Source organism: Cervus canadensis, chromosome 9, assembly GCF_019320065.1.
Source record: "Cervus canadensis isolate Bull #8, Minnesota chromosome 9, ASM1932006v1, whole genome shotgun sequence".
NCBI lineage: Eukaryota > Metazoa > Chordata > Mammalia > Artiodactyla > Cervidae > Cervus > Cervus canadensis.
The window spans coordinates 16,982,191-17,008,943 of NC_057394.1; the positions used below are offsets into that span (position 1 = coordinate 16,982,191).

The 26,753-nt window shown below is 43.7% G+C and overlaps 1 protein-coding gene across 1 annotated transcript in view; it reads right to left on the bottom strand.

The window, feature by feature from the left end:
• LOC122447240 (ATP-binding cassette sub-family C member 4-like) overlaps window positions 1-26,753 on the bottom strand; it is a 914,448-nt gene that overhangs the window by 111,252 nt on the left and 776,443 nt on the right. Inside the window, exons 11-17 of the mRNA XM_043477776.1 lie at window positions 23,832-24,023; window positions 14,740-14,834; window positions 14,430-14,516; window positions 7,684-7,780; window positions 4,175-4,372; window positions 2,527-2,667; window positions 1,736-1,773 (exon numbers count right to left, since the gene is read on the bottom strand). Coding sequence (XP_043333711.1) covers window positions 1,736-1,773; window positions 2,527-2,667; window positions 4,175-4,372; window positions 7,684-7,780; window positions 14,430-14,516; window positions 14,740-14,834; window positions 23,832-24,023 — 848 coding nt within the window. The remainder of the gene's footprint in view (window positions 1-1,735; window positions 1,774-2,526; window positions 2,668-4,174; window positions 4,373-7,683; window positions 7,781-14,429; window positions 14,517-14,739; window positions 14,835-23,831; window positions 24,024-26,753) is intronic.

Genomic DNA, 26,753 nt, shown 5'->3' on the forward strand with positions numbered 1-26,753 from the left:
GTCGGTGATGCCATACAACCATCTCATCCTCTGTAGTCCCCTTATCCTCCCACCTTCAAGCTTTTCCAGCATCAGGGTCTTTTCCAATGAGTTATTTCTTCATATCAGGTGGCCAAAGTATTGGAGTTTCAGCTTCAGCATCAGTCCTTTCAATAAATATTCAGGACTGATTTCCTTCAGGACTGACTGGTTGTATCTCCTTGCAGTCCAAGGGACTCTCAAGAGTCTTCTCCAACACCACAGTTCAAAACCATCAATTTTTTGGCACTCAACTTTCTTTATGGTCCAACTCTCACATACATGACTACTGGAAAAATCATAGCTTTGACTAGACAGACCTTTGTTGGCAAAGTAATGTCTTTGCTTTTTAATATGCTGTTTAGGTTGGTCATAACTTTTCTTTCAAGGAGCAAGCATCTTTTAATTTTATGATTGCAATCACCAACTGCAGTGATTCTGGAACCTCCAAAAATAAAGTCAGTCACTGTTTCCACTGTTTCCCCATCTATTTGCCAGGAAGTGATGGGACCAGATGCCATGATCTTAGTTTTCTGAATGTTGAGCTTTAATCCAACTTTTTCACTTTCCTCTTTCACTTTCATCAGAAGGCTCTCCAGTTCTTCTTTGCTTTCTGCCATTAGGGTGATGTCATCTGCATATCTGCGGTTAATGATATTTCTCCTGGCAATCTTGATTCTAGCTTGTGGTTCATCCTGGCCAGGATTTCTCATGATGTACTCTGCACATAAGTTAAATAAGCAGGGTGACAATATACAGCTTTGAGGTACACCTTTCCTGATTTGGAACCAGTCTATTGTTCCATGTCCAGTTCTAACTGTTGCTTCTTGACCTCCAGATAGGTTTCTCAGGAGGCAGGTCAAGTGGTCTGATACTCCAATCTCTTGAAGAATTTTCCACAGTTTGTTGTGATGCACACTGTCAAAGGCTTTGGAATAGTCAATAAAGCAGAAGTAGATGTTTTTCTGGAACTCTTGCTTTTTTGATGATCCAGTGGATGGAGCCAATTTGATCTCTGGTTCCTCTGTCTTTTCTAAATCTACCTTGAACATCTGAAAGTTCACGGTTCACATACTGTTGAAGCCTTGCTTGGAGAATGTTGAGCACTACTTTGCTAGCAAGTGAGATGAGTGCAATTGTCCAGTAGTCTGATCATTCTTTGGCATTGCCTTTCTTTGGGATTGGAATGAAAACTGACCTTTTCCAGTCCTGTGGCCATTTTTGAGGTTTCCAGATTTGCTAGCATATTGAGTGCAGCACTTTCACAGCATCATCTTTTAGCTATATTTAAAACAGGTAACCAACAAGGACTTATTGTATTGCACATGGAACTCTGCCCAATGTTATGTGGCAGCCTGGATGGGAGGGATGTTTGGGGGAGAATGGATACATGTATATGTATGGCTGCGTCCCTTCACTATTAAAATGAAACTATCACAATATTGTTGATTGGCTATATCCCAATACAATATTAAAAGTTCAAAAAAAGAAAAAGAAAAAAAAATTGTCTGTGAAGAAGCTATTAAAGGGAGGGACATGGGGAGAGACCACGAGAGGATCACACACCACCTGCAGGAACTTTCATTGTTCTTCAGGGAAACTGCGAGAGGGTCAGAAGAGGAGGCTGAACTAGCCCCATGTCTCCCCCTGACTCTGTGGGAAAGCGAGGCTTTGTGTAGATTTCACAGCACTTTGAGTCAGACCAGGAATCACTCACCAGTATGCCAGCCACCAGTCCTGCAGGGCGTAGGTGACCTGGAGCAGGAAACACAGTCACTCAGACACTGACGTCACCGAGCCCCACCCCCGCTCACAGGATGGGGGAGGGGAAGGCTCCAGGACACGGAGGCGGTCCTTCCGGCTCAGGTCTGCACCAAGCCCCTCACCCCGATGACCACAGGTCAGGGGAGGGCATCTTACATGTTAGTATCCTTAAACGAAACCCCCTTTTCCCTAGAAGACTTTGCTCCCCAGATATAACGTACTTCAATGCAAATCCAGTGGACTGCATAAGTCAGTAATAACAGAACAAATGTTGGGATTTTTCAAAGCAAAAAGCTTGACAGGAACAGTGATGTTCAGTTCTGGGTGTCAGCGTTGGTGGGGCAGTCTCCAATGATTCAACCAAACACTTGTCTAGATGATGCTTTGAAGGTATTTTGTGGATGGGGCTCACATCCATCATCAGAACTTCAGTAGAAGAGATCACTCTCAACACTGTGGTCACCTCATCCAGTCAGTCAAAGGCCCTAAGAGCAAAACCTGAGGCTTCATGGGGGAGGAAGAAATTCTGCCTCAAGACAGCAGGGTCAGCTCCTGCCTGAGGGTCCAGCCTGCAGGCCTGCCTTTCTGATTTCACATTCACCAAGCTAGGCCCACAACTGCATGAGCCAAGTCTTTGAGATAAATCTCTTAATACACATGTTTAAAAATAAATATAAAATACAGTATAAATAGTATGTAAATATCAACCTGAGTGCCAAAATCAAAATAAATGCACTTACGTACCTGAGTTGCAATGTTTACTAGAATAAGGAAGATCATGACAGACCAGTGAGCACCAGCTGTGAAGTAATTCTTATAGGTCTTAAAACCAACTTTCCCTTCCAAATGGTCCTCTAGAGGTAGTGTAACCTGTATATTCTCGGTCTAGAAGGGAAAAATGGCAGTGAGAAATGAAATTTTAAAAAATGAACCATAAATTTCAAGAGTTCAACAATGTCCTCCACTGTAAAGCTGTGGTAAATAGACACATCTCATACACTGGTAGGAGTGCAGGATGGTCCATTTCCAACAAAGAAGGGTGGGGGAATATCTGGCCAAATGACATAGGCATTTACACTTGGACCCAGCAATCCTACTTCTTGGAATCTGTGGGAAATAAGGAAATATCATCCACATAAGGTCATTCACTGTTGGGTAGCTTTGCTTAAAATATATCATGACTCTGAACACACACACAACAAAATAAATTAACGTATAGATGCAGAAGCTTGCTCTAAAATACTGGAGGAGGAAATGGCAACACACTCCAGTATTCTTGCCTGGGAAATCCCATGGACAGAGGAGCCTGGTGGGCTACAGCCCATGGGGTCACAAAGAGTTAGACACGATTGAAGCGACTTGGCATGCATGGTTTAAAATAACACACAAAATGATATGGAGCTAACGTATCCCTCTAGATACTTGTGTCATTCAATGACAGAAACATAAAAGATACCTGGGGCTCAAAATACTAGCCAAATACAGTAAACTGAGTTCACAGAAAGAGTTGGAGTAATATGAGTTTGGATAGCATGTTGCAAGCATATGATCTGAATATATTTGTTTCCTAAATTTCAGAGAGTGATTCCTGAGTTTAGAAAGTGAACAGCTAATCCAAATATTTATCAGAATCATTCCAGGCTCCTGGGTTTGGATGCTGAGGGTCTGGCTATCAAGGGAATATCCGTGTATTTTTTAAGAGCAATCTAATTCATTTCTGCATTTCTGTCTGGAGGACTTAGAATGCATTATAAAGTCACAGAAGCCTAGTATGTCCTCGGTTCTTTCCTGGCCACTGGGATTCAAGGTTGATAAGATGTGGTTCTCAGCCTTAAGGGTAAGAAAGGAAGATGGGAACTAACACTGAAGTGTCCACCATGTGTCAGGCCCTTTGCACACATTACCTCTGGCCTATCACAAACCATCTGACACCAAGGCAAAATAATACCATCAGTCACGTGCAGTGTTAGAATACTCCAACATATTGGAAAAGTAGCTAATTTACTGTGGCAACAGCAGGACTCAGTCTAAGGGGGTCTTCACATTAAGCCTCTGGATGCATAAGGGAAGCCAGGGGCCACCAGCATGAGTAGGATGTAAATATGGTAAACTGAAGAGTCCTCAATTAGTGTGAGCCACATTCACTCAGAAATTCATAACAGTGCACCCACTACTGGTCTCCCTAAGAGTCTCCATCCTACACCAAAGGGAACCCCGAGCAGGCTTGCTCCCTTCATGCTCTTCTAACTCTACCAATTTCATGAAACAAGACTTTGGGAACCTTGGGGTCTACTTTGAGATAAATGAAGATGTCATCAGCAGAGCAGACTGAAGGTCCATGAGACCACCAAGAGCAGACAGACCCAGGCACACTGCAGGATTAGAAACTCACTTCTTGGTCTTCTGGAGCTGCATCTTTCAACAAGGGTCTGGGAGTCTGGAGAGACTGAACCAAAGACTCAGAGATCACAGTGGGAGTTCCTGTAACTGGAGATCGTTCATACTTCTCATTCCTCTTCTCAAAAAGGGAAAAAATATCTACCCCGGATGTCAGGAACTCAGAGTAAGTTCCTCTTTCCACCATTATGCCCTAAAATTAAAAAAAAAAAAAAAAATTTGAGAGGAATTAACTAATATTTGATCATATTAAACCAACTCAAATACTAATTAAGAAAAGTAACCTGGTCTTAAATTATGATTTAAAAAAAAAAAAAATGATCCCTGGGTCTAGAATTCTTGTTGAGAAATCTAATTCAGTCAACTCAGTACAGAACTGAGAATTGTGTTCTCTGCCAAATGCTGTCCCTGTGTTAGGTGCTAGGGGATGTGAAAGAAATGTGTGTTCATGTGTTAAAAATGGATGCTGTTAGCACTTAGGGAAGCAAGAAGCATAGAAGTTGGTGGGAGGATCAGCACAGTCTTTTTAGACAACATGGGAATTGAAAGAAGCCTCACATGAGAAGCAGAATTTAAAAAAAAAACAGTCAGTTGGGGAGGATAATTCAAGAGAGAAATTTAAATTTAATCCAGAGGTGGGCACAAGTACATTTGCATACAGGTAAGAGTCACTCATTAAATCTTCATTGACCATTGTCACTGTTATACTATCATGTGCCTGACTGGGATAATAGGAACCAGCCCTGGTCAGAAAATCCATGAGAGGCATCTCCTTGGTCTCTACAACTGCCCCCACACACTCAGCAAGTTCCCAACTGAAAATTCAATATTCCACCTGATAAAGTAATTAAACAAGGAGGCCATGGGACTGGGGTGGCTCTAAAGCCTTGGCAGTCTGTTCTTACAAACCAAAACCTAAGCCAGAATCAATGCACTCAGATCTGAGAGAAAACTTAGGAATGACCAACCACAAGCAGCCAACCAGGCTTCCCCAAATCAGGCAACTGCTTAAGCTACAGCCAATCAAATCATTTTCTTTGAACACATGTGACACATCCTTGCAGTTTCCCTTGCTTACAAAGTCATATAAAATATTGTGTAGATGTTTCACTTTTCTGACTTCATGAAATAGACTCAGCTGATTCACTCAGTAGCAAATAAAATATCAGAGGGAAAAAAACTCAGGATGCAAAACTCATCAATTGAGAGCAGCTCTGGTTAAGGCAGCTCAGGTGGAGGGAGATGACCAGGACCCTCACTGGGACCCCTCTCACCCTCTCCCCTGAGGGCGTCCACTGGAAGAAATGCAGGGAAGCCTTTGGTACCATCTGATACTGCAGAACTAGAAAATTATGCAGGATATATTGTGTTTTGTTCCACTTGGGAGGCAAAATTCACACATCTCTTTAGTGAAATTACCACTCACCACTTCAAATCTGTAATATGCACAATGAAATGACTGGTAATACAAAGACAGCAATTTCACTCAACAGTCAAGCACTGACAATTCTGGGGGGATGAAGAGAGAGCCATCCCACATCTGCTCTGAAGAGAGGGACCTGACAGTGAGGATGGACCCCAACTCAGGAAGGGGTGCTCACCAGTGGAAAAGTAGTTGTATTGTTAGTACTAAAATTGGGGGTATTGTCCTCAAAGGAAGCAATAAGGGGATGCCAAAACATCTAGAGATGGGCAAAATAGGTTATTCTCCTGCCCACTGATCCTGTGCCCATAACACTGCCAACATTGGGGTTTGCACACTAGAATCACCCACTTTACACATGAAATCAACTGCTCTCAAGCTTAAGAAACCTTAGCCTCCCCCATTCCTAGAAGGGTGGAGAAGAGCTAACACATGGAACTGCTTCTAGAGAGGCAGGGGTTCTGTATTTTAATAATCTTTCTTAGAGCAGAGATTCATTTCAGAAGTCAGGGGTCTGACCAAGGGCCTGTGGAGCAGTCAGAGGTTAACAAAGGTGCTGAGACCCAGATGAAAACAAGCCAAGGAGTGAAGCATCAAACGAACACCAAGTCTGAACACTTCTCACTAATCTCCACCCCACACCCACTCCCAACCATGCTAGGAGTTGTGGGTTGGATGGTGCCCCCTCCTCAAATAGACGTGTTCAAACCTGATACCTGTGAGTATGACCCTATTTGGATACAGGGTCTTTGTAGATGTAATCAGGTTAAAATGAGGTCACACTGGAGCAGGGTGATCCTAAAGCCAGTAAGACTGATGCTTTTGTGAGAATAGAAGAGACCCAGACTGACATGGGGACAACGGCCATGTGACATCAGAGGCAGAGACCACAGGGCTGCAGCTGGAAGCCAAGGAACACCAAGGAAGGCTGGCAAACACCAGAGGCTGGAAGTAAGGATTCTCCCCTGGAGCCTTCAGGAGAGCACAGCCCTGCCAGCACCTGGATTTGGGACTTGTAGTGTCCAGAACAGGGAGATGATAAACTTCTGCTGTTTTAAGTCACCCAGCTTGTGTTACAGCAGCTCTAGAAACTGATACCCTAGCCTGAGCCCACACTTATGTCTTCTCAGCTTTACTAAGACTGCTTCTGCTGTCACCCCTCCAGTGACCATCAGAGGAACCTCTTAGCTCCTACATCAGACCACATCCCTCTTCTGCTCTGGACTGTCCAAGGCTTCCATCCCACTTTCGGTCCCCTGCCCACTGCTCGGAAACCAGCTCCCTCCCATCCCCCTGCTCACTGTCCTCAGACACGCTGGTCTTCCTGCTGTTCCTCCAACCTGCCAGGTCAGCTCCTTCCTGAGGACCCCCTGTCTCACACCCCCTCCCCCAGGTGACTGTGTGGCCCCCATCTTCATGCCACTCAGACCCCATGAGGCACCAGCTCCTCAGGGAGGCCAGGATCTCACCTTCTCTGTCACATCCTCCCCATAAGAACAGGAGCCTCATGAAGGCAGGGCCTTGTCCTCCTGCCACACAGGCTCCCACACGTATTGGGCACATAGAGACCTAGGCAGGGAGACCAGCGACTGGCAACACCAGCAGAGAGGGCGTCTCTGACCCGGGTGCTTGGATACCCAACCTTGTTTCTGGTGTTAATGGTAGATGCTTTTTTGGCAAACTATGTATGACAATCACCTGGATACCAACAGATCTTAGAATCTCTAATTTCTAAGTGATACACTTTGACTTAAGTCATGGAAGAGGAAAGTAAAAAGTTCTAAATAAAACTGCAACATTACCCTTAACAAATTTCATTAGAATAGTGATGATTCGATAATCCTGTGATTGCACTTTTATTCACTTTAGGGTTTATGTGGCTTAGAGTGTAATGGTGACATTTCTACAGGGCTTTAGGTTCATCCTCCAAGGCATGGACACCAGCTCTGAGAAGAAGGGGGCAAAAAACTGAGGGAGAAGAGGGCATTTACCATGAACCAAAAGAGAGTGACCTGCAGGGAGGTCTGTCCTTCAACACACCTGAGTGCTCACAATTCCATGGATTTCTAGAAATTACTTACATCTTTCAATATCAGAATCTGACTTGCATCTTTTAGATACTGCAGCTGATGAGTGACTAAGATTGTGATCTTCTCTTTCAAGGCCTGACAAATACACCTACAAATGTAAAAGGTACAGAAAGCAAAAGCACATTAATGGAATGCCTCAAACTGAAAACCTATGTTTTGAAAACAGTGAGACAAAGACCACACAGCAGTGAAAGATCTTTAGTTTAAATACCAAATCAATAATAAAAATTAATTAAACATAAATGAATTAATCCAATTAGGTTCTTAAATTTATCAGCAGCAAATTTGAATCTAGTGCTATAAAAAATTCTTAAAACCAGTCTAGTGAAGGAGGCAAAAAACAGCTAACGTTTTTCCTCTAAAACTCAGCTTAACAATTATTTACATGTTTCATACAGGAAAACAACTCAGTAATACTGAGATTTCAAAACTTGACTAAAGTAAAACACTACTTTATTGCTATTCGGGAATGGGAGAAGAGGGATCCATGTCATTTAAAAGTGTGTACATTCTTAGCTCTCTAGGTGATTATTTATAATTAATGATGTAAATATTCACAACAAAAAATTAATAGATTCTTGGTAATCTTTGCCAGAGTGCATTTGCTAGACACTTGTTCCCAAAGAATATTAGATAGAAAATGAATGCCAGCGTAGACTCTATCACTACAACATTGCCAGTTCCATCCAGGAAGCAAGTCTTCTTTCATTTGGAGTGAACACCTTCCACCTATGAAAGTAAAAGAACGGAGTCCAAACAGCCCAAATCATAGTGGAAATCACCCAATGGCTCAGAGCACCCACCAGTTCTCTTAGTCAAGACACCCTTCACTATTCAACCATAAATTGTTTTCACTGTAAAAAAAAAAAAAAAAAAAAAACCCAAAAAACAAAAAACTACTCCTACATTTAAAATGTAGACCCCTAGGGACTGAGCCCCAGCCTCATCCCACAAGGACCACAACCCTCCAGGGAAGCAAGTGGGTGAGCCTGGGGCCCCAGTGACCACAGGCAGGGCTCCAGGCAGGTAGTCTGGGAGCCCGAGGCCCTTGCAGAGCAAATCTCAGGAACCTGGGCCAGATCTCAGCCTGTGAGTGAGTCAGATGGAGAGTCTGGAGGCAGCAGACTGCAGCTCAGTCCCTCTCATGAGACTGACAACATCAGACGAGTGACTAAACCTCAGTTTCTTCATCTCAGAATGTCAATGACAACTCATCCATGTGTTCTGAGAAATCAAACCACCAGTCTACTCAGTACATGTCAGCTCTCTTTTCTTTTCCACTCCTCCCTAACCACGAGCGGTTGTGTGCTTTGGACTCGGGTCAGAAAACTCTTAAGGGGACACTCTGGACACTGAGTCTGTGATCAGAAACAAGACTCTTGGATGTAAACACATATATCATCCCTTCACTAAGTCCAAAAGGATTCATTTTTACGTTTTGACATGTGTTAGCTCAGCGTTCATACCTAAGTTTCTTGACTAACACTTTTTCAAACTTAGTACTAAAAACTTATTACTAAAGCATAATTTTTTTCTCCTTAATTCATAATTGCCTGCCAATAATCCCTAAAGGTGGATGTTAATCAAATCTGATGGGGTGTTGTGTCTAAGATGAACCAACCCAAAAGTTTTAAGATGTTTTCTTTCTAACATCCCATCACAGATGAGGTAATACAAATAATTACAATGAAGAGATCAGTTAATGGCTTTAAATTTTTCCTAAATTATGCTTTTATCCAAATCACTAGAAAAATACACTATTTTCCAAGTTTTTAAAGATTTCCAAGTCATGCCACAGAAATGACTGAGTTAGCAACCAGTTGTACAAAAGTTATTCCAATATAAAGGCTGTGTTAATCCTATAATCCCACATATAATCCTATATAAGGGCTCTATTAAGAGGGGACACATCCCATAGTGGAGGTGATACAAGTAAGACAGAGCCCCCACCTCCATTCATTCAATCAGCAGAGGTTTGCTGAGGATCCACCCACAGGTCAGGATAGAAGACAATACTCTGCACCGTGTAGAGGACACACTGAACAAGCATAGAAAATCCACTATTGGGCTGTGACCTGTGCTCTGAAGGAACAATAAGGGCAGTTGCTGTCTTAGATGTGGAGACACGGTAGCCCTGAGACTGTCTGGGGAAACATCCTGGAAGAAGGCACAGCAGGTGCAGGGGTCCTAGGACAGAACATGCTGGATGGAGGCACCTTCCTGCATTCACAGTTTCTGGGTGGCAGGTGGTGGTGGTGGTTTAGTGGCTAAGTTGTGTTTAACTCTTGCAACCCCATGGACTGTAGCCTGCCAGGCTCCTCTGTCCATGAGATTTTCCAGGCAAGAGTACCGGAGTGGGTTGCCATTTCCTTCTCCAGGGGATCTTCCCGACCTAGGAATCGAACCCGAGTCTCCTGCATTGCAGGCAGATTCTTTCCCAACTGAGCTACAATGGGTGGCAGCCGGACTGATAAATGGTTAAGTGCACCCACTGAGGGCTGTGGGAAGACAGAGGGCACGGGCGCCCCCCGAAGGAGTAGGTGGGAATGGCAGGTCCCATCTTCCACCTTCCCTGTCTGGCACACTGCTCCCTGGCTCTGGGACAGAGAGACCAGGATGTACAGACAGACCGGGGTATGAACGGATCCCCAGCACAGCTGGATACCAAGTGGGTGTGGGGACGAACTGGAAAGGCTGATGGGAGCAGACGGCAAGGCAGCCTGTTTGTTTGAGGACTTGGAGCTGCTTTGTGAATGTGGTGGTGGCGGAGTGGTGGTGGGCTGGGGGGGTGGGGGGAGGTGTCCGTGAAGGGCTGGGGCAGGTGGGTGAGCTATATAGACAGGAGGGTGAGCAGTGTAGACAGCAGCGTGGGAGTCTGATCAGGACAGACCCCAAGATCTGATGACGCAGGAGGCAGGGGTCTAGTGATGTGGGGCTGAAGCAGGATGGGATCCACGGCTGGACACAAGTGAGGCTGCATCAGTTCAGGCTGTAGCTGCTAGAATCCACTATGTTCACAGCATAAAGCTGTCAAAGTCATGAACCTCAATGACCTTGGATATAAATTCATGACTGAAGGAAACTGTTAATGGCAAGGTGAAGTGTGAGTCATTCATCTGTAATACAAAACCCTCCCCATGACTAAGCTTCCACACGACCACCATATTCACAGCATATTGTTCCATCTGATTCTCTGACTTGAGAACACTCTTCAGTGGCTGCTGAGTGGTTTCCTAAATTGCTTTCACACTCTCTGCTTTAAGTTTCCCTAGAAAATATGGTTCTGATTAAAAACAACAGTCTTAAGCTTGCTTCTATCAAGTATATATCCAAAGTGGTATACTCATAATATTTGAGAGGATTTTATAAATATCTCCAGTGTTTGAAAAAGAACTCAGGAGAACTTCTGCGATCAACACACTGTACTTGGCACCAAAATGCCTTGCTCTCCCTTCCCTGTGACATGGATGCAATGACCAGCAGAATCTGTTCCTGCCCTGATGGAGAACTTGTGCAGATGCTCACAGGATGTGGTAACACACATTTGTGAGCTCAGGGTGGGGTGCTGGGAACAAGGAGGCTGAGATACTCATGATGCCAGGAGGGTGGGGTGGGGAATCCCTGTCACAGCACTAGCTCCTGTCACTGAACTCATGACAAGACACAAGGCACTTCTCTAAGGGAAATTCATCAAGCCATGAATGGGAGAGGCTGGGAAAGGAGGGTCAGATCAGAGAGCTGGAGACCATGCCATGTGTCATCTGTGCTATTCTCTCGTTCTCAAAGATTCTGTGCTACTATTCAAGTTTGTATGTGTGTTACAATATACCTACATGAAATTTACTGTTTCTGCCATTTTAAGCATACAACTCAGTGGTATTAAGTACATTCACACCATCACCACCATCCATCTCCACAACTCTTTTATCACCCCAACACTAAGCACGTTTTATACAAGGGCAGGTTCCACCAAAGTCTAACAACGCCTGCTTAGTGGACATGGAATCCCAGCTCCTAGCCAGCTCCTAGTGTCCAGAGCCCAGAGCTCCTCACAGACCTCCCTCTCACATTTGTTGACTCTGCTGAAGTCTCTACTTTGCTATTCTGGACTTGCTGTAAGTCAATCATGTCCCCTCAGATTCACATGTGGTCACCTGAGTCATCAGTACCTTAGAATTTGGTGTCATGGACTGTAAAGAGCTAGTCATTACCCTTAATTATACTGAATCTAATCTAATCTGACTGGTGTGCTTAGATGAAGAGACTAAGACACAAGGACAGAGACACAAGCATGTAAATCAATGAAGTTAGGACACACTCCCTCACCACGCATAAAAATAAACTCAAAATGGCTTAAATTCTTAATTATAAGACGTGACACCATAAAACTCCCAGTAGAGATTATAGGCAAAACATTCTGTGACATAAATTGTACCAGTATTTTCTTAGGCCAGTCTCCTAAGGCAACAGACATATAAGCAAAAATACACAAATGGGGGCTTCCTTGGTGGCTCAATGGCAAAGAATCCACCCTCCAGTGCAGGAGACACGGAATCCCTCCCTGGCCCAGGAAGAGCCCACAGGCGCAAAGCACCTCAGCCCCTGCAGCACAACTACTGCGCCTGCGCTCTGGAGCCCAGGAACCGCAGCTACTGAGCCCGCGCACCAGAGCCGGGCTCTGCAACCAGAGGAGCCGTCGCCGTGAGGAGCCCACACACCACAAAGCCGAGCTCTGCAACCAGAGGAGCCCTCGCCGTGAGAAGCCCACGTGCCACAATAGAGAGCAGCCCCTGCTCGCTGCAACCAGAGAAAACCCCAGCGGTGTGAGGACACAGCGAGGGGGATGCGGTCAGAAGCCAAGGAGAGAGGTCTCAGGAGAAACCAAACCACCCACACCTTGAACCTGCAGCCTCAAGAACTGAGAAATTTAATTTCTATTCTTTGAGCACCCCCATCTGTGACAACTTGCTATAGACGGAATGTTTTTCTCCTCAAAAGTCATACATTGAAACCTAATCCCCGCTGTGTTGGTATTAGGAGGTGGGGTCATCGGGAGGGACCAGGTCATGAGGATGGAGCTGCATGAATGGGATTATTGTCTTATAAAAGGGACCCACACGGCTACCTCACCTCTGCTACCACATGAGGCCGCAGGAATTGGACCCTCACCAGACTGAATCTTTCAGCACCCTGACTCGGACTGTCCCAGCCTCCAAACCATGAGAGATAAACTTCTGTTATTTCTAAGCCACCCAGCTCTGATTCCTGTGAGAGCAGCCTGGATGGACACAGTCCTAGAAACTAACACAGGACCTGACATCGAGAATTTCCAAACAGCTTCTCTCTGCTGCACACCCCGCCTCCTCCAGGTGAGGACATGCCTGCTGTTTTCTCCTCACAGCCCTGCTTCCTCCTCCCTCCATACCTGATTTTCTACTCTTGCTTCAGCAAAGGACTGGGTCCTCTTCTCAGCCTCCACACACCTGCCCAGCCTGAAGGCCCCCAGGGCACAGCCCGCCCAGCCCTGGGCACAGGGAGCTTTCCAACTTCAGTGAAAGTCTCCAGCTGACACTTCCACTTTACATTCAGCTCTTACTCTCCTGTATTAAAACACTCTAAACCCTGACTCTGCTGAGCTTTCCCCCAGGCATCTGTCTTAACAAGCTCCACGTAGAGACAGGTTCCTCAGAAGCAGGAATGAGAGCTGGGCATCCTGGTCTCCCTTATTCTGCCCAGTGTGGGTCCTTCCCCTCTCCTGGCTCACTGTCCTCCTTGTAAACCAAGAGGTTTTGTGCAGGGACATCTGTAAGGGCATTGATCTCAGTGCACACAGCAGGGTGCTAATAAGTGCAGCTGGAAGGCTCATTGGCTTTAACAAAGTGAAAAACAGCAAGCGACGTGACCATGGGGGAGATGTGAAGCCTGGTTTAGAAAAAAAACAAGTTTGCAAGGCTTTCAAAAAGGCCAGTCTAGACTCCATAAGAGGCCTCAGTCAGTGTGTGTTAGGACACATTATACACAGAAAAGAATCATAGTTGTTCTACTTTAGTCATTGTATAGCCAAGCAGGAGCCACTGACAAGTTCTACATTTTAGAAACAGGAGTGAGAATCAAGACTTAAGCCAGATTATAGGCAACACTATTGTAGGTCTAAGTATCAATTCTAGTAAGCATCCATGAAATAACATGAAATGATTGAAATCATACTCAGATGTAGAATGCATGATTCTCAAATTCTACTTCCAAAGTGATAGAATAACAAGCATAAACCAACAGGGTCTTTCCATGGAAGCCCTATGTCAGTACCAAAAACTTCGCCTCTAACGTGCCTTAAGCAAATGATGGAGGAAAAAAACTGGCAGCCAAGTACCAGGCTATAGAGTCTCACTCTCTGATTTAAAAACTCTACATCATCTTTCTTATTCCTGGGTTCTGGATCCACCCAGAGTGTCTGGTTATCAACTCCAAGTAGCAAAAAGGAAACTGCCATCTATTTGTTGCTCCCTAAAGCATGGCCCCCACACTGGAAGCACCTGCTATATGTTCCTGTCCTGACTTCATCATGATGTAAGATTTCTCTATGATGGATCTTCTGTGGAGGGAAGGGAGGAGAGGGAGGGACACCAGGGCAGAGGGAGATGAGTCTCCTGAAGCACACAGACCTTCCTGAGCTCTCTTCCCTCATCTCTACAGGGCTCTTGGAAAGAAGAAACGATAGAAAACAGGAGCAAACTCACTGTTCAAACAAGTGCCTGCTGACTCCTGCATCCACTGCGCTGAGCGGATCGTCCAGGAGGTAGATGTCTGCGTCCTGATAGATGGCTCTAGAAAACGTAGAGAGACGTCAGGAGAGGACACTACACACTCCCTGAGTCTCATCTCTGAATCATGATGGTGTCCAACAACTTCATGTTCCTTCTACAAGCCCAGGGAAAGGGCCAAGACCCTGCTTCACACAGGCCCACCCGGTGAGCCGGGTCTGTGTGCTCACGTCCACTAGGAGCCACAGAGGAGGAGGGGCAGGATGGCAACTGAAACCCCATTTACCTGGCGAGGCTGACCCGGGCTTTCTGTCCTGCACTCAGCGGGGTTCCTCTGTCTCCTATCTCAGTTAGATCTCCTTCCTCCAAAAGCTGTAAATCCTATACAGATAGAAAAGGGGAAAAAGAAAAAGATATAAATGTGTTCTACTACCATCTTACACTTTTATTATTAGTTCCTCATACAAGTATTTGATTAACGTGCATACATGCTCAGCTGCTAAGTCTTATTCAACTCTTTGTAACCTCATGGACTAGGGCTTGTCAGGCTCCTCTGTCCATGGGATTCCCCAGGCAACAACTCTGGAGTGGTTTGCTACTTCCTCCTCCAGGAGATCTTCCTGATCCAGGGATCGAATCCATATCTCCTGCGTCTCCTGCACTGCAGGTGGATTCTTCCCCACCGAGCCACCTGGGAAGCCAGAGCAGTGGGTATAAGTCAGAGTAACTAAACTGTGACCTTGAACATTAAAAAAAAAAACAAAAACCCTGTGTTTTTTATTTGTTTTCATTTGTAGTTTTGCACAGCATCTACGCATTTGACCATTTTAACAGATATTTACTGAGGACCTACTGTATGACAGGCATTGCTCTGGGCACAATGAACTCAGCTGTGAAGAAACAAAGCTCCTAGGGTTTCTTTCCATGATGGGAGATGGACGATATGGAAAATTAACCTGAGCACAAGGACTGAGGACAGGAAAGAAAAGCAAGCCGGCGCAGAGAGGAGGAGAGTGAAGGAGGGAAGTGAGTCCATACTGGGGGTGGGAGAGGGCTCTGCTCAGAGAGGGGTGTGAGCAGATCTAGGGTGGGGAGCAGATCAGGCAGACCTGGAGAGGCTGCTCCTCACAGAGGGAGGGGCGGGTGCAGGGGCCCTGGGGAGATGCCCAAGGGGTTCAGGACAAGGAGGCAGGAGAGCAGAGTGAGAACGAGGGGAGTGAGGGCGGAGACAGAGCAGGAGGAGCCTGGGGTCACTCCAGTAACAGGAGGAGGGAGAGGACAGACCTGTTTGAGGTTTTAAGGAATCACTCCTGTGCTTTACAGAAAAAGACAGTAAGTGGGGAAGGATGAGGGTGAACACAAGTGAGGAGGTTACTGGAATAATCGAGGTGAGAGATGACGGTGGTCAGGACCAGAGTGAGAGCAGTGGGAATAGAGAGATGGGGTTATACTCCAGGCACATGTTGAAGGTGGAGTCCAAAAGACCTGCTGACAGGACGGGTGTGGCTGTAAGAGAAGAGAAGGACTGTGGTGTTTCGGCTGAGGAAGGGGAAGGACAGGGTCTCCATTTTCGGAGTTGGGGAAGATGGTGGAGGCAGGTTCAGGAGACTTTGCTTGTGGACAAACTGAGATGACCTCTTGGTGATGTCACGGTGCAGCTGGACAGGCAGATGTGAAGGTCTGTGCTAGAGACACAGGTGTGAGAGCCGGTGGCCCAGGCTGGCAAAGGCACAGGACTTGTTTTTATCAAGGAATCAGTGTCTCTTAAAAAGACATTTTGCTGATCTCTGGCTCAGCTTCCCACTTTCAGAGAAGGGGCAACACTTGACCCAAGTCTTGACAGTGATACTTAAAGTGAGTGATAGACAAGGTCTGTATAAGAAATGGGAGCATAAAGAGCAAGCTGGGCAGGAAAACTGAAAGGAAAGAAACAGTGTGCTCAAAGGACACCCAGCAGATCAGCTGGACTAAGGAGATGCTTGTCTGTGAAAGCAGGAAAAACTCAAAGTTAAGAAGGAAATAAAGTTGTAACTTGAGGATCTGGGAATCAATCAAAAGTTATATTTATATTATTTAAGAAGCAAATAGACAAATCAGCCTATTTTCCCCAGAGTACCACTGGGGAAAAAAAAAAATAGAAGACAAGAACATTTCCAAAATGATGAGATAGAAATCAGGCCTAAGTAGTTGCTCAGTCACTCAGTTGTGCCTGACTCTCTGTGATCCCATGGAATGCAGAACTCCAGCCTTCCTTGTCCTTTACCATCTCCTGGAGCTTGTTCAAACTCATGTCCACTGAGTCAGGTATGCCATCCAACCATCTCATCCTCTGTCACCCTCTTCTCCTCCTGCCTTCAATCTTTTTTAGCATCAAGGTTTTAGTAATGAGTCAGTTCTTCCCATCAGGTGGTCAAAGTATTGGAGCTTCAGCATCAGTCCTTCCAATGAATATTCAGGTTTGATTTCCTTTAGGATTAACAGGTTTGATCTCACTGTAGTCCAAGAGACTCTCAAGAGTCTTCTCACAATATCCCACCCTCACGCGCATGTATATTATCTATGGTGAAACAGGTCACCAGCCCAGGTGGGATGCATGAGACAAGTGCTCGAACCTGGTGCACTGGGAAGACCCAGAGGAATCGGGTGGAAAGGGAGGGGGGAGGGGGGATCGGGATGGGGAATACGTGTAGGTCTATTGCTGATTCATGTCAATGTATGACAAAACCCACTGAAAAAATAAATAAATAAATTTAAAAAAAAAAAAAAAGAGTCTTCTCCAACACCACAGTTTGAACGCATCTATTCTTTTGCACTCAACTTTCTTTATGGTCCAACTCTCACATCCGTACATGACTACTAGAAAAACCATAGCTTTGACTATATGGGCCTTTGTAGACAAAGTAATGGCTCTGCCTTTTAATATGCTGTCTAGGTTTGTCATAGCTTTTCTCCAAAGGAGCAAACGTTTTTAACTTCATGACTGCAGTCACCATCTGCAGTGATTTTGGAGCCCAAGAAAATAAAGTCTGTCACTGTTTCCATTCTTTCCCCATCTATTGCCATGAAGTAATGGAACTGGATGCCATGATCTTAGTTTTTTGAATGTTGAGTTTTAAGCCAACTTTTTCACGCTCCTCTTTCACCTTCATCAAGAGGCTCTTTAGTTCCCCTTTGCTTTCTGCTATAAGGGTGGTGTCATCTGCATATCGGAGGTTATTGATATTTCTCCCAGTAATCTTTATTTCAGCTTGTGTTTCTTCCAGCCTGGCATTTCACATGGTGTACTCTGCATATAAGCTAAATAAGCAGGGTGACAATATACAGCCTTGTACTCCTTTCCCAATTTGGAATCAGTCAGTTCTAACTGTTGCTTCTTGATCTCCATACAGGTTTTGCAGGTGGCCAGTAAGGTGGTCTGGTATTCCCATCTCTTTTAGGAATTTTTCACCCTTTGTTGTGATCCACACAGTGAAAGGATTTATCATACCAATGAAGCAGAAGTAGATGTTTTTCTGGAATTCTCTTGCTTTTTCTATGATTCAATAGATGTTGGGAATTTGATCTCTGGTTCCTCTGCCTTAGACTTAGGTTACATGGTATTTCATTAGAAGTCATAGGTTGTCTATAATTATCAATTGGCACATTCTGTCATAGACAGAGTTTGTTTGGAGTTTTTATCTACTAAACCCCTCATACCTCAACCTAGGATGCACAGCAGTACCTTTCTGCAGATGAAGTCCTCACTTCTCTGTCTCTACTGCAGCAAATCTGGGGAGAAAACAAGTAGCACACTGGTGCCACCATGACAAACATGTTCTTTGATCTCCCTAAGTCTCATTTTCCTCTTCTGTAGAATGTGCTGCAGAAACCAGAGTCACTGAACTCAAGGATGCTGTGAGAATCTAAAGAAGTGTGTGAACACCTCCACGAATGAAGAAAGGACATGAGTTGATGATAACTTGCTGTTGGTGACTGATCCCTATTTTCTCATCAAGCCAACAGTAGGACCCTGTTTACACTGTGAACCATAGCATACAAAGCACATGATCACCATGGAAGAAAGAGACTCCATCATAACCCTCCCTGGCAACCACAAAGACACAGACACACACAGGTTCTCCACTCACTCAAATTTTAATGGAGGTGCATCTGATGAAAGGCAACAAATGCTCTGCTGTGATAATTTACAATTACCACTCATTCTTTCTTTCTTGAGCTCAGAAATTAATACCATCTCTTGCTTTTGGTTTTCACTGAAAAAATGAGCTTTATGTTAAGTTCTCAGCCTCATGCCCACACACAGAATTACCTGGCCTCTCTTTCACTGTTGACAGTCCTTGAAAACTGTTCCACTTAGTTTTTATGCTTTGATTTTATGTTGTTAAAATTAGTTTTCTTCTCATTATAGCACCACGTTGTAATACAGCAATCTTAACCACATTCTAGAAAAAGCACTCACAGCCTCTCTTTCCACGACATAAGAAACTCTCTCTGAGTCTGGTAATAATACTTTGGATATGTTGTTGACTCTGCAAATTATATATGAACAAGCCACCAAGGGGAAAAACATTTTGGAGGATTTGAAGTAAAACCAAGTCAAGTTGATTTCTCAGCAAACGTGTTCTTATTAACGGGGAAAAGCCTGAGTTGGGCATATATTATAGTTATTTCCACTGACAGGAAAGTGTTCTTATTCATATTTGTTACCTCTAAGTTAAGTAAGTAAGTGTTAGTTGCTCATCGTGTACAGTTCTGTGATCCCATGGACTATAGCCTACCAGGTTCCTCTGTCCATGGAATTCTCCAGGCAAGAATATTGGAGTGGGCTGCCATTTTCTTCTCTAGGGGATCTTTCCAACCCAGGGAGTGAACCCACCTCTTCCTGCATTGCAGACAGATTCTTTACTGACTGAGCCACCAGGGAAGTCCCAAAATTTAGCCAATTCTCACTGAACAGCAGACACACACACTAGAGGCAAACTAGGAAATGGTGATGCTGGTTTGATGCCATCCATCCAGAAGCACATCAAGGGCCCTTCAGTGATGGTGGAGATTTACAGTAGGGACACCTCGGAGCAGACTGCTAAAGTGGTTAATGTGGGCCAGAAATGAGGCCCTGGCAGAGGATGACTGGACTCGAGAGTCAAACAGCAGGAGCCCTGCTTCCTTCACAGCTTTTCTTCCATGTGGAATCACCCCTCCTCTCACAGCCTGTCAATATCCTGCCCATCTTTCCAGGCTCAGCCCAAACACACTCTCCCATGAAACCATCCTGGACTCGTCTCTCTTCCTGCTGGGTTCTGTTTACATCTCTCATCTCTCATGAGGGACCATCTTATTCTGCTCCATCATTTGTACATGTGCACATGGCTTCTCACAGCTCCTGGGGGTGGGGCGGGGTAAGATCTGTGGACCAAGCCCTGTTCTGGAATCTGAACCAGCTCACGTCAGTTCAGAGCCTTCTGCTCTTTCACATCATGCTGTCCAGGTGGTAACTGAAGGTATGTTTGAAATGAAGACAACACGTAAGTAACTTAAGACTTGAAGGCCTGTATACGTATACATGTAAGTATCAATAAACTTACTATCCTATGGTTGTCAAGGCAGTCTGAAAAGAAAATGCCCCAGTAAGCGATCTATGTGGAAAAATATTAAACTAGAATTTATCAATTTGATACCTTTAAACATGTGTTCACTAAACATTTCAAAAACCTTAAAGATAACATGGAGACAAATGTTGCACACAATATTACTTATATTATGGTAACAGAATATTATTATTTTTGATTTATGGAATGTACTATGTGTAGAGCACCTATAAAAATACCAACTCAAACGATGGAATTTAATACTCAGATGCCTTCTTTCTTACATGTCATATTTTATGGATGTAGTTTTACCAGAAACTGACTGAGCTTATAATTAAGAATTAATTTGTTTTCAAAATCATTCTAATATTTACAGAGTGCTTGTTATGTCCCTATCAATCAGGTGCTTTAAAATCATGATCACATTTCATCTTCAAGACAACCTCATGAGGTTGATAGTCTTATTATCTGCATTTTACAGATGAAGTAACAAACTTGTAAGGATCAATCAGTCAAAACCTCACACCTGATCAACAGAGAAACTGGGACTCAATTCCTGAATCTTCTGACTCCTAGACCTTGGAGTTGATGTCATCAGCCTGAATTGATGTTGCCAATGTGATTACTTCATGCCTCCCTATTTTGTTACAGAAAAGTTTTCAGCTCAATGAACTTAAACAATTACTTCAATCTAATCTAGTGTAATACATTTAGTTGTTCTTAACATATGTTATATAAAAAATGTTGCTTTTAGAAAGACAGTAATGACGATCTTACATGCAAGAGAGCAAAGGAGACAGATGTAAAGAACAGATTTTGGACTCAGTGGGAGAAGGAGAAGGTGGAATGATTTGAGAGAATAGCATTGAAACATGTATATTAACATATGTAAAATAGATGGCCAGTGCAAGTTTGATACATGAAGCAGATCACCTAAAGTCAGTACTCTGGGACAACCCAGAGGGATAGGGTGGGTAGGAAGGTGGGAGGTGGGTTCAGGATAGGGGGACATATGTATACCCATGACTAATTCATGTTGATGTATCACAAAAATCATCATAATATTGTAATTATCCTACAATTAAAATAAATAAAATTTTAATAAATAAATACTGCTTTTATATGGCTTTTCCTCCAGGATTTGGGGAAGGTGGGAGTAAGGAGAACAATAAGGAGAAATCTTTATTATATTTATATGGATGGATAGATGGATGGAGAGAAAAAGGTTAGAATAGCAACAATGGTCATCATTTACTGAAACCCTGGTTTGTCTGCATTTCACAGGCATTTTCTGTAACCTTTACAGTAACCCCACCCCTCCCCCATTTAATAAGAATGGAAACTGAGACAAACACCAGGAGTTACTACCCAGGACCGTTTCTCTCCAAAGGCCAAACCTTTTCTACCAGACATGCCATCTGTTACGGCCAGACTAACTCCAGGATGCCACTATTTCCTGTGCCTGCCTTATGTCCATCCACTGATACCTGGAGTCCAAAAGGAGATAAGCAGATGCTCTCAAAACTTACTAAGTGGTTCCCAAGTGTCATAAAGACCTTGCTAACCTCTTGTTAATCAGAGTCATAGATGACATTTCAGAGCAGCAAGAAAACTTCCTTGAAACCCTCTGACCCATTGTCCTCATTTTGCTGCAGAAACGTCAGAGGTCCAGGCAGGTAACAGAACATGTCCAGAGTGACAGCATGCAAGTGATGAAGCCGGGGCCAGAACTCTCCTCTCCGCTACTTCTCCACGCTGAGCCTCCCTTTCTGCCAAGGAGGGAATGGGCACAAGGGACCCAACTCCATGCCCCAACTATGCAGCAGAACAGGAGAGCAGTCCATGTTTATAGATGTCACATCACATACAGAGGAACTGCTGTGCATCCCAGTCCTCAGGGCCCCTTCCACCAAAGTCTGTGCTGCACACATGCCCCACATGGGTGAAGCCCCAGAACACTGCCCACGTTAGTGGTCCAGTCACCCCACGAGGCTGTGGCAAAGCATTGGTCCCAAGGATCTGAACTTGAGCTACAAATGTAGAGATGAGGTGTCTCATCTCTCCAGGCCTCAGTTTTAACAACTGTAAAATAAAGATGGGAATATTGAAGACACTCATAAAGAATGAATAACACATAAACCTTTTTACGTGTGTGCATGCACATGTGTGAAAGGCAGAAAAATGATTTGCACGTGGACTCTGAATTAATGGAAGTTACTATTCTCACTGTTCCACATTTGCTTTCCCTTCTTAAATGGTATCTAGACCATTTAATAAAATTCTAGCTCATCCCTGCTAACTTGACATCATTTCTGCAAATGTACAGTCACCCATGAACAAGAACCTGGAAGAAAGAAACAAGCCCATTAAGCAAACAATTCTGTTTGTCCACATTATTATAAAATGCTGCTCACCTGATGCAGGGCTTCCCAGGTGGTGCTAGTGGTAAAGTACCCACCCGCCAATGCAGGAGACAGACTTGGGTTTGATTCCTGGGTTGGGAAGATCCACTGGGGAAGGAAATGGCAACCCACGCCAGTATTCTTGCCTGGAGAATCCCATGGACAAAGGAGTCTGGCAGGGTCGCGAGCTGGACACAACTAAAGTGACTTAGCATGCACACAAACACCTGATACAACCTATGATGTTCAAGCCATTGTTTGAGAATTACTATTTCCTCACAAAGCAGATTTGGAGCCTTCAACACCGCACCTGTGAAAATCTGTCCCTGTCTTTTCCTCACAGTACAAAAGAGCAGTCAGATGTCCAGACTGCACTGAACAGACCCCAGGGGAGACCTTTAATGCTATTATTCACTGATTTTTACAACCTGAGAGAGTAACATAGCATTTAACATTATTTACCCTTTTTCCTTTCTTTTTACCAAATTGTATTCTTTTATTGCTTAAGTTTAGTTATCATTTATTCACTAATCTTATTAAATTCCCAAAGTACAGTTCAATCTTTCATCTTAACATTCTCTGTGAAACTCAATGCCATTTCTGAAAACAATCTCCCTCGATGAAATTATGCAGTATTAAAAAAATTTTTAGAGCATTCCATTTTCTTTAAATAATAAATTACAAGTCAAAAATGAAGTGGAGAGAGAAACTCACAGACCGAAAGGGACCAAGGAGGCATCAGCCAAGTGCAGAGGGCAGACCTTATGTGGGTTCCAACAGTGGTGAAGATTTTTCAGTGAGGTGATCAACAGCATGTAAACACAGGTGAGCAGGTGGGTGATATTCAGGAATTTGAGGTATTTTTCAGGTGAAATAAAGAAATTATTTTTTTCCCCAAAGCTTTCTTATTTTTTAGAGAAAAATAATGAAATGTTTACAGATGAACTAATCTGAGGTCTAGGATCTGCTCCATAATACTCTGGGGTGGGGGTGGGGCTGGCAGAGAGCAGGGGTAGAGATGCAGTGAGACTGGCCACCAGCTGATTCTGGCTGAAGCTGCGGGGGGCGCGGTACATCAGGGTTCATTATACCGTGCTCTCTATTTTTGTAAATACTTGTAACTTTCCATTAAAAAAAGTTGAAAGTGAATGAAAATTTCACAGAATGAAACAACCCCCCCTTCAGATAATGTATTCTGTGTGTTATTAACCTATAAGAATTAAAATGATAGCATATGTATGCTTGCTTATTTATCCAGAAGACTAACTTAAATATTAAGCAACATTCAAAAACCCATTTTTTAAAAAGAACTTTTAACAAACCTTGTAGTTTAAACCACTATCATTATTTGAAATTCAAGTATATGCAACTTAGAAGTCATTACTCACCTCTTCCAAAGCACAGGCCTCTATTACTTCTTCATATCGTTCCTTTTCATATTTCTTCCCAAATAAAATGTTACTCTTCACAGTCCCTGGAAACACCCAGGGCTGCTGAGAAACATACGCGATCCTCCCGTGCACGCTGACCTTCCCCTGGCTCGGGGGCAGCTCCCCCAGCAGAGCGCTTAACAGTGACGACTGAAACAGATGGGAACATATGCGCGTGAACAGGGTGCACTCAGGATGGAACATGCCCCACAGCACAGCCAACCCCACCCTGGTGCTTGATACATGATAGAACCCTTTCCTTCAACAGGATAAAGTACAGCCCTCTCAATTGAGACCAAAAACAAACAAACAAACAAACAAATTGAAACTAACACTAAGGGTCAATGAAAACAACTGATAAGGAATATATTAATAGTATAAACAATCTACTCTACCTGAGTATCCCCCCAAATGAAATTCTACTCAGCAAAGAATAATTGAGAATGCTTAACATCCTTCTCTAGCAGAGCCTGCCAGGATGTGTATTTTATGTACCTGATGTTTAGTGCAATCATTCCTGCATCTGGTATCCTTTACTTGACAAACACTTGTTCTTAAAAAGATGTGTGTGAAGAATATAGCCAAAGATGATAATTGAAAGAACTCTGAAGTGAGTTGTGTCTGCAGAGCAAAAGCCCATTATAGAGGAAATCAACACCCTTTCGCATACACATTCCACATTTTAAAAAATAAGTTAATTAATTTATTTATTTGTAGTTATTTTATTTTTTTCATTTATTTTTTACAATGTTGTGTTGGTTTTTGCCATACCACAATTCCAATTTTTTTTAATTTTTGCTTGCACTGTGTCTTCATTGCAGTGCACAGATTTTCATATTGAGGAGCACAAGCTCTAGTGGGCAGGCTTCAGCAGCTGTGGCCCATGGGCTCAGTCATTGCAGCTCCCAGGCTCTAGAGCAGAGGCCCAACAGCTATTGTGCACAGGATTAGTTGTTCCACAACTGGGAAATGAGAACTTCCCAGACCAGGGATCAAACCTGTGTCTCCTGCATTAGCTGGTGGATTCTTTTACCACTGAGCCACCAGGGAAGCCCCCATCCCACATTAGATTTCTCTATTTTGTTGTTTCTGACCAGGTGCATGTGCACCTTTCTTTTCAATCTTCAACATCATACAGATGTGGTGTGTATGTTTCCACGCCATCAGAGTGCTCATGACACTGGGCTGAAATAATATGTCTGCATATCTGTCTCACCCCAGAACCCGGTTGCCTCTGAAAGGCAGAGTCAGGGTCTTGCTCACATCTGTACCTTTATCTCCAGCACATGGCTGCACATTCACTACACATGCACTTATGGGATCACATCAAGTCACAGGAGGAAGTGCACAAAGCTTCTGGGAAAAGCCTTTATGACCTCCAGACTTCCTGGAAGGGCCGCTAAGATGAAAAGAAGTCCCCATTGTCTCTGTCTATCCTGAACAGCTGTCACATAAATCATTTTCTTCACTGAGACGTCCAAATTCCCCACAGGCAGTTCCTAACAGGGCAATGTGAAGCACCAAGAAGGAAAAGACAGTGGAGGTTTATCCTGATTTATTTGGCCATGAAACATTCTTGTAAAATGAATGTTTCATGGAACACACCTAGAGAGATGCTGTTCTAAATACGCTCAGTGCAAATTGAGTCACAAATAGATCTGGGCTCCATTCTGAGAATTTAACAGGGGCTGTGGTGTTGCACCACCATAACTTACCTTTCCTGCTCCCACATGTCCAACCACAGCTAACAGCTCACCGGGTCTGACAGTAAAGGAAAGTCCTTGTAGGGTTGGGGTCTCTGATGCCTACAAATTAAAGTTTTGAATTATTTTTTTCCATTTATTTTTATTAGTTTAGAGAGAACAGCATTGAAAAAGTTTTTAATTTAACTTACCCATTTTAATAAAGTAACCAAAGTTTTTTTTAGAAAGTGGAAAATATAACAATAATCAACATAATTAATATGTAAAATATGACCCACATTTTTCTCTTTCCTACTTTAAGATACTGTGTCCTGGAGGCCTCTTCATCAAATCTTATATCTTTGGGGATTGGAGGCAGCTTTAGCTGACAAAAAAGCAAGAGAGTTCCAGAAAAACATCTATTTCTGCTTTATTGACCACACCAAAGCCTTCCACTGTGTGGATCACAATAAACTGTGGAAAATTCTGAAGGAGATAGGAATACCAGACCACCTGACCTGCCTCTTGAGAAACCTGTATGCAGGTCAGGAAGCAACAGTTAGAACTGGACATGGAACCACAGGCTGATTCCAAATAGGAAAAGAAGTATATCAAGGCTGTATATTGTCACCCTGCTTATTTAACTTATATGCAGAGGACATCATGAGAAATGCTGGGCTGGAAGAAGCACAAGCTGGAATTAAGATTGCTGGGAGAAATATCAATAACCTCAGATATGCAGATGACACCACTCTTATGGCAGAAAGTGAAGAGTAACTAAAAAGCCTCTTGATGAAAGTGAAAGAGGAGAGTGAAAAAGTTGGCTTAAAGCTCAATATTCAGAAAACTAAGATTATGGCATCTGATCCCATCATTTCATGGGAAATAGATGGGGAGACAGTGGAAACAGTGTCAGATTTTATTTTTTTGGACTCCAAAATCACTGCAGATGGTGACTGCAGCCATGAAATTAAAAGACACTTACTCCTTGGAAGGAAAGTTATGACCAACCTAGATAGCATATTAAAAAGCAGAGACATTACTTTGCCAACAAAGGTCCATCTGGTCAAGGCTATGGTTTTTCCAGTGGTCATGTATGGATGTGAGAGTTGGACTGTGAAGAAAGCTGAGTGCCGAAAAATTGATGCTTTTGAACTGTGGTGTTGGAGAAGACTCTTGAGAGTCCCTTGGACTGCAA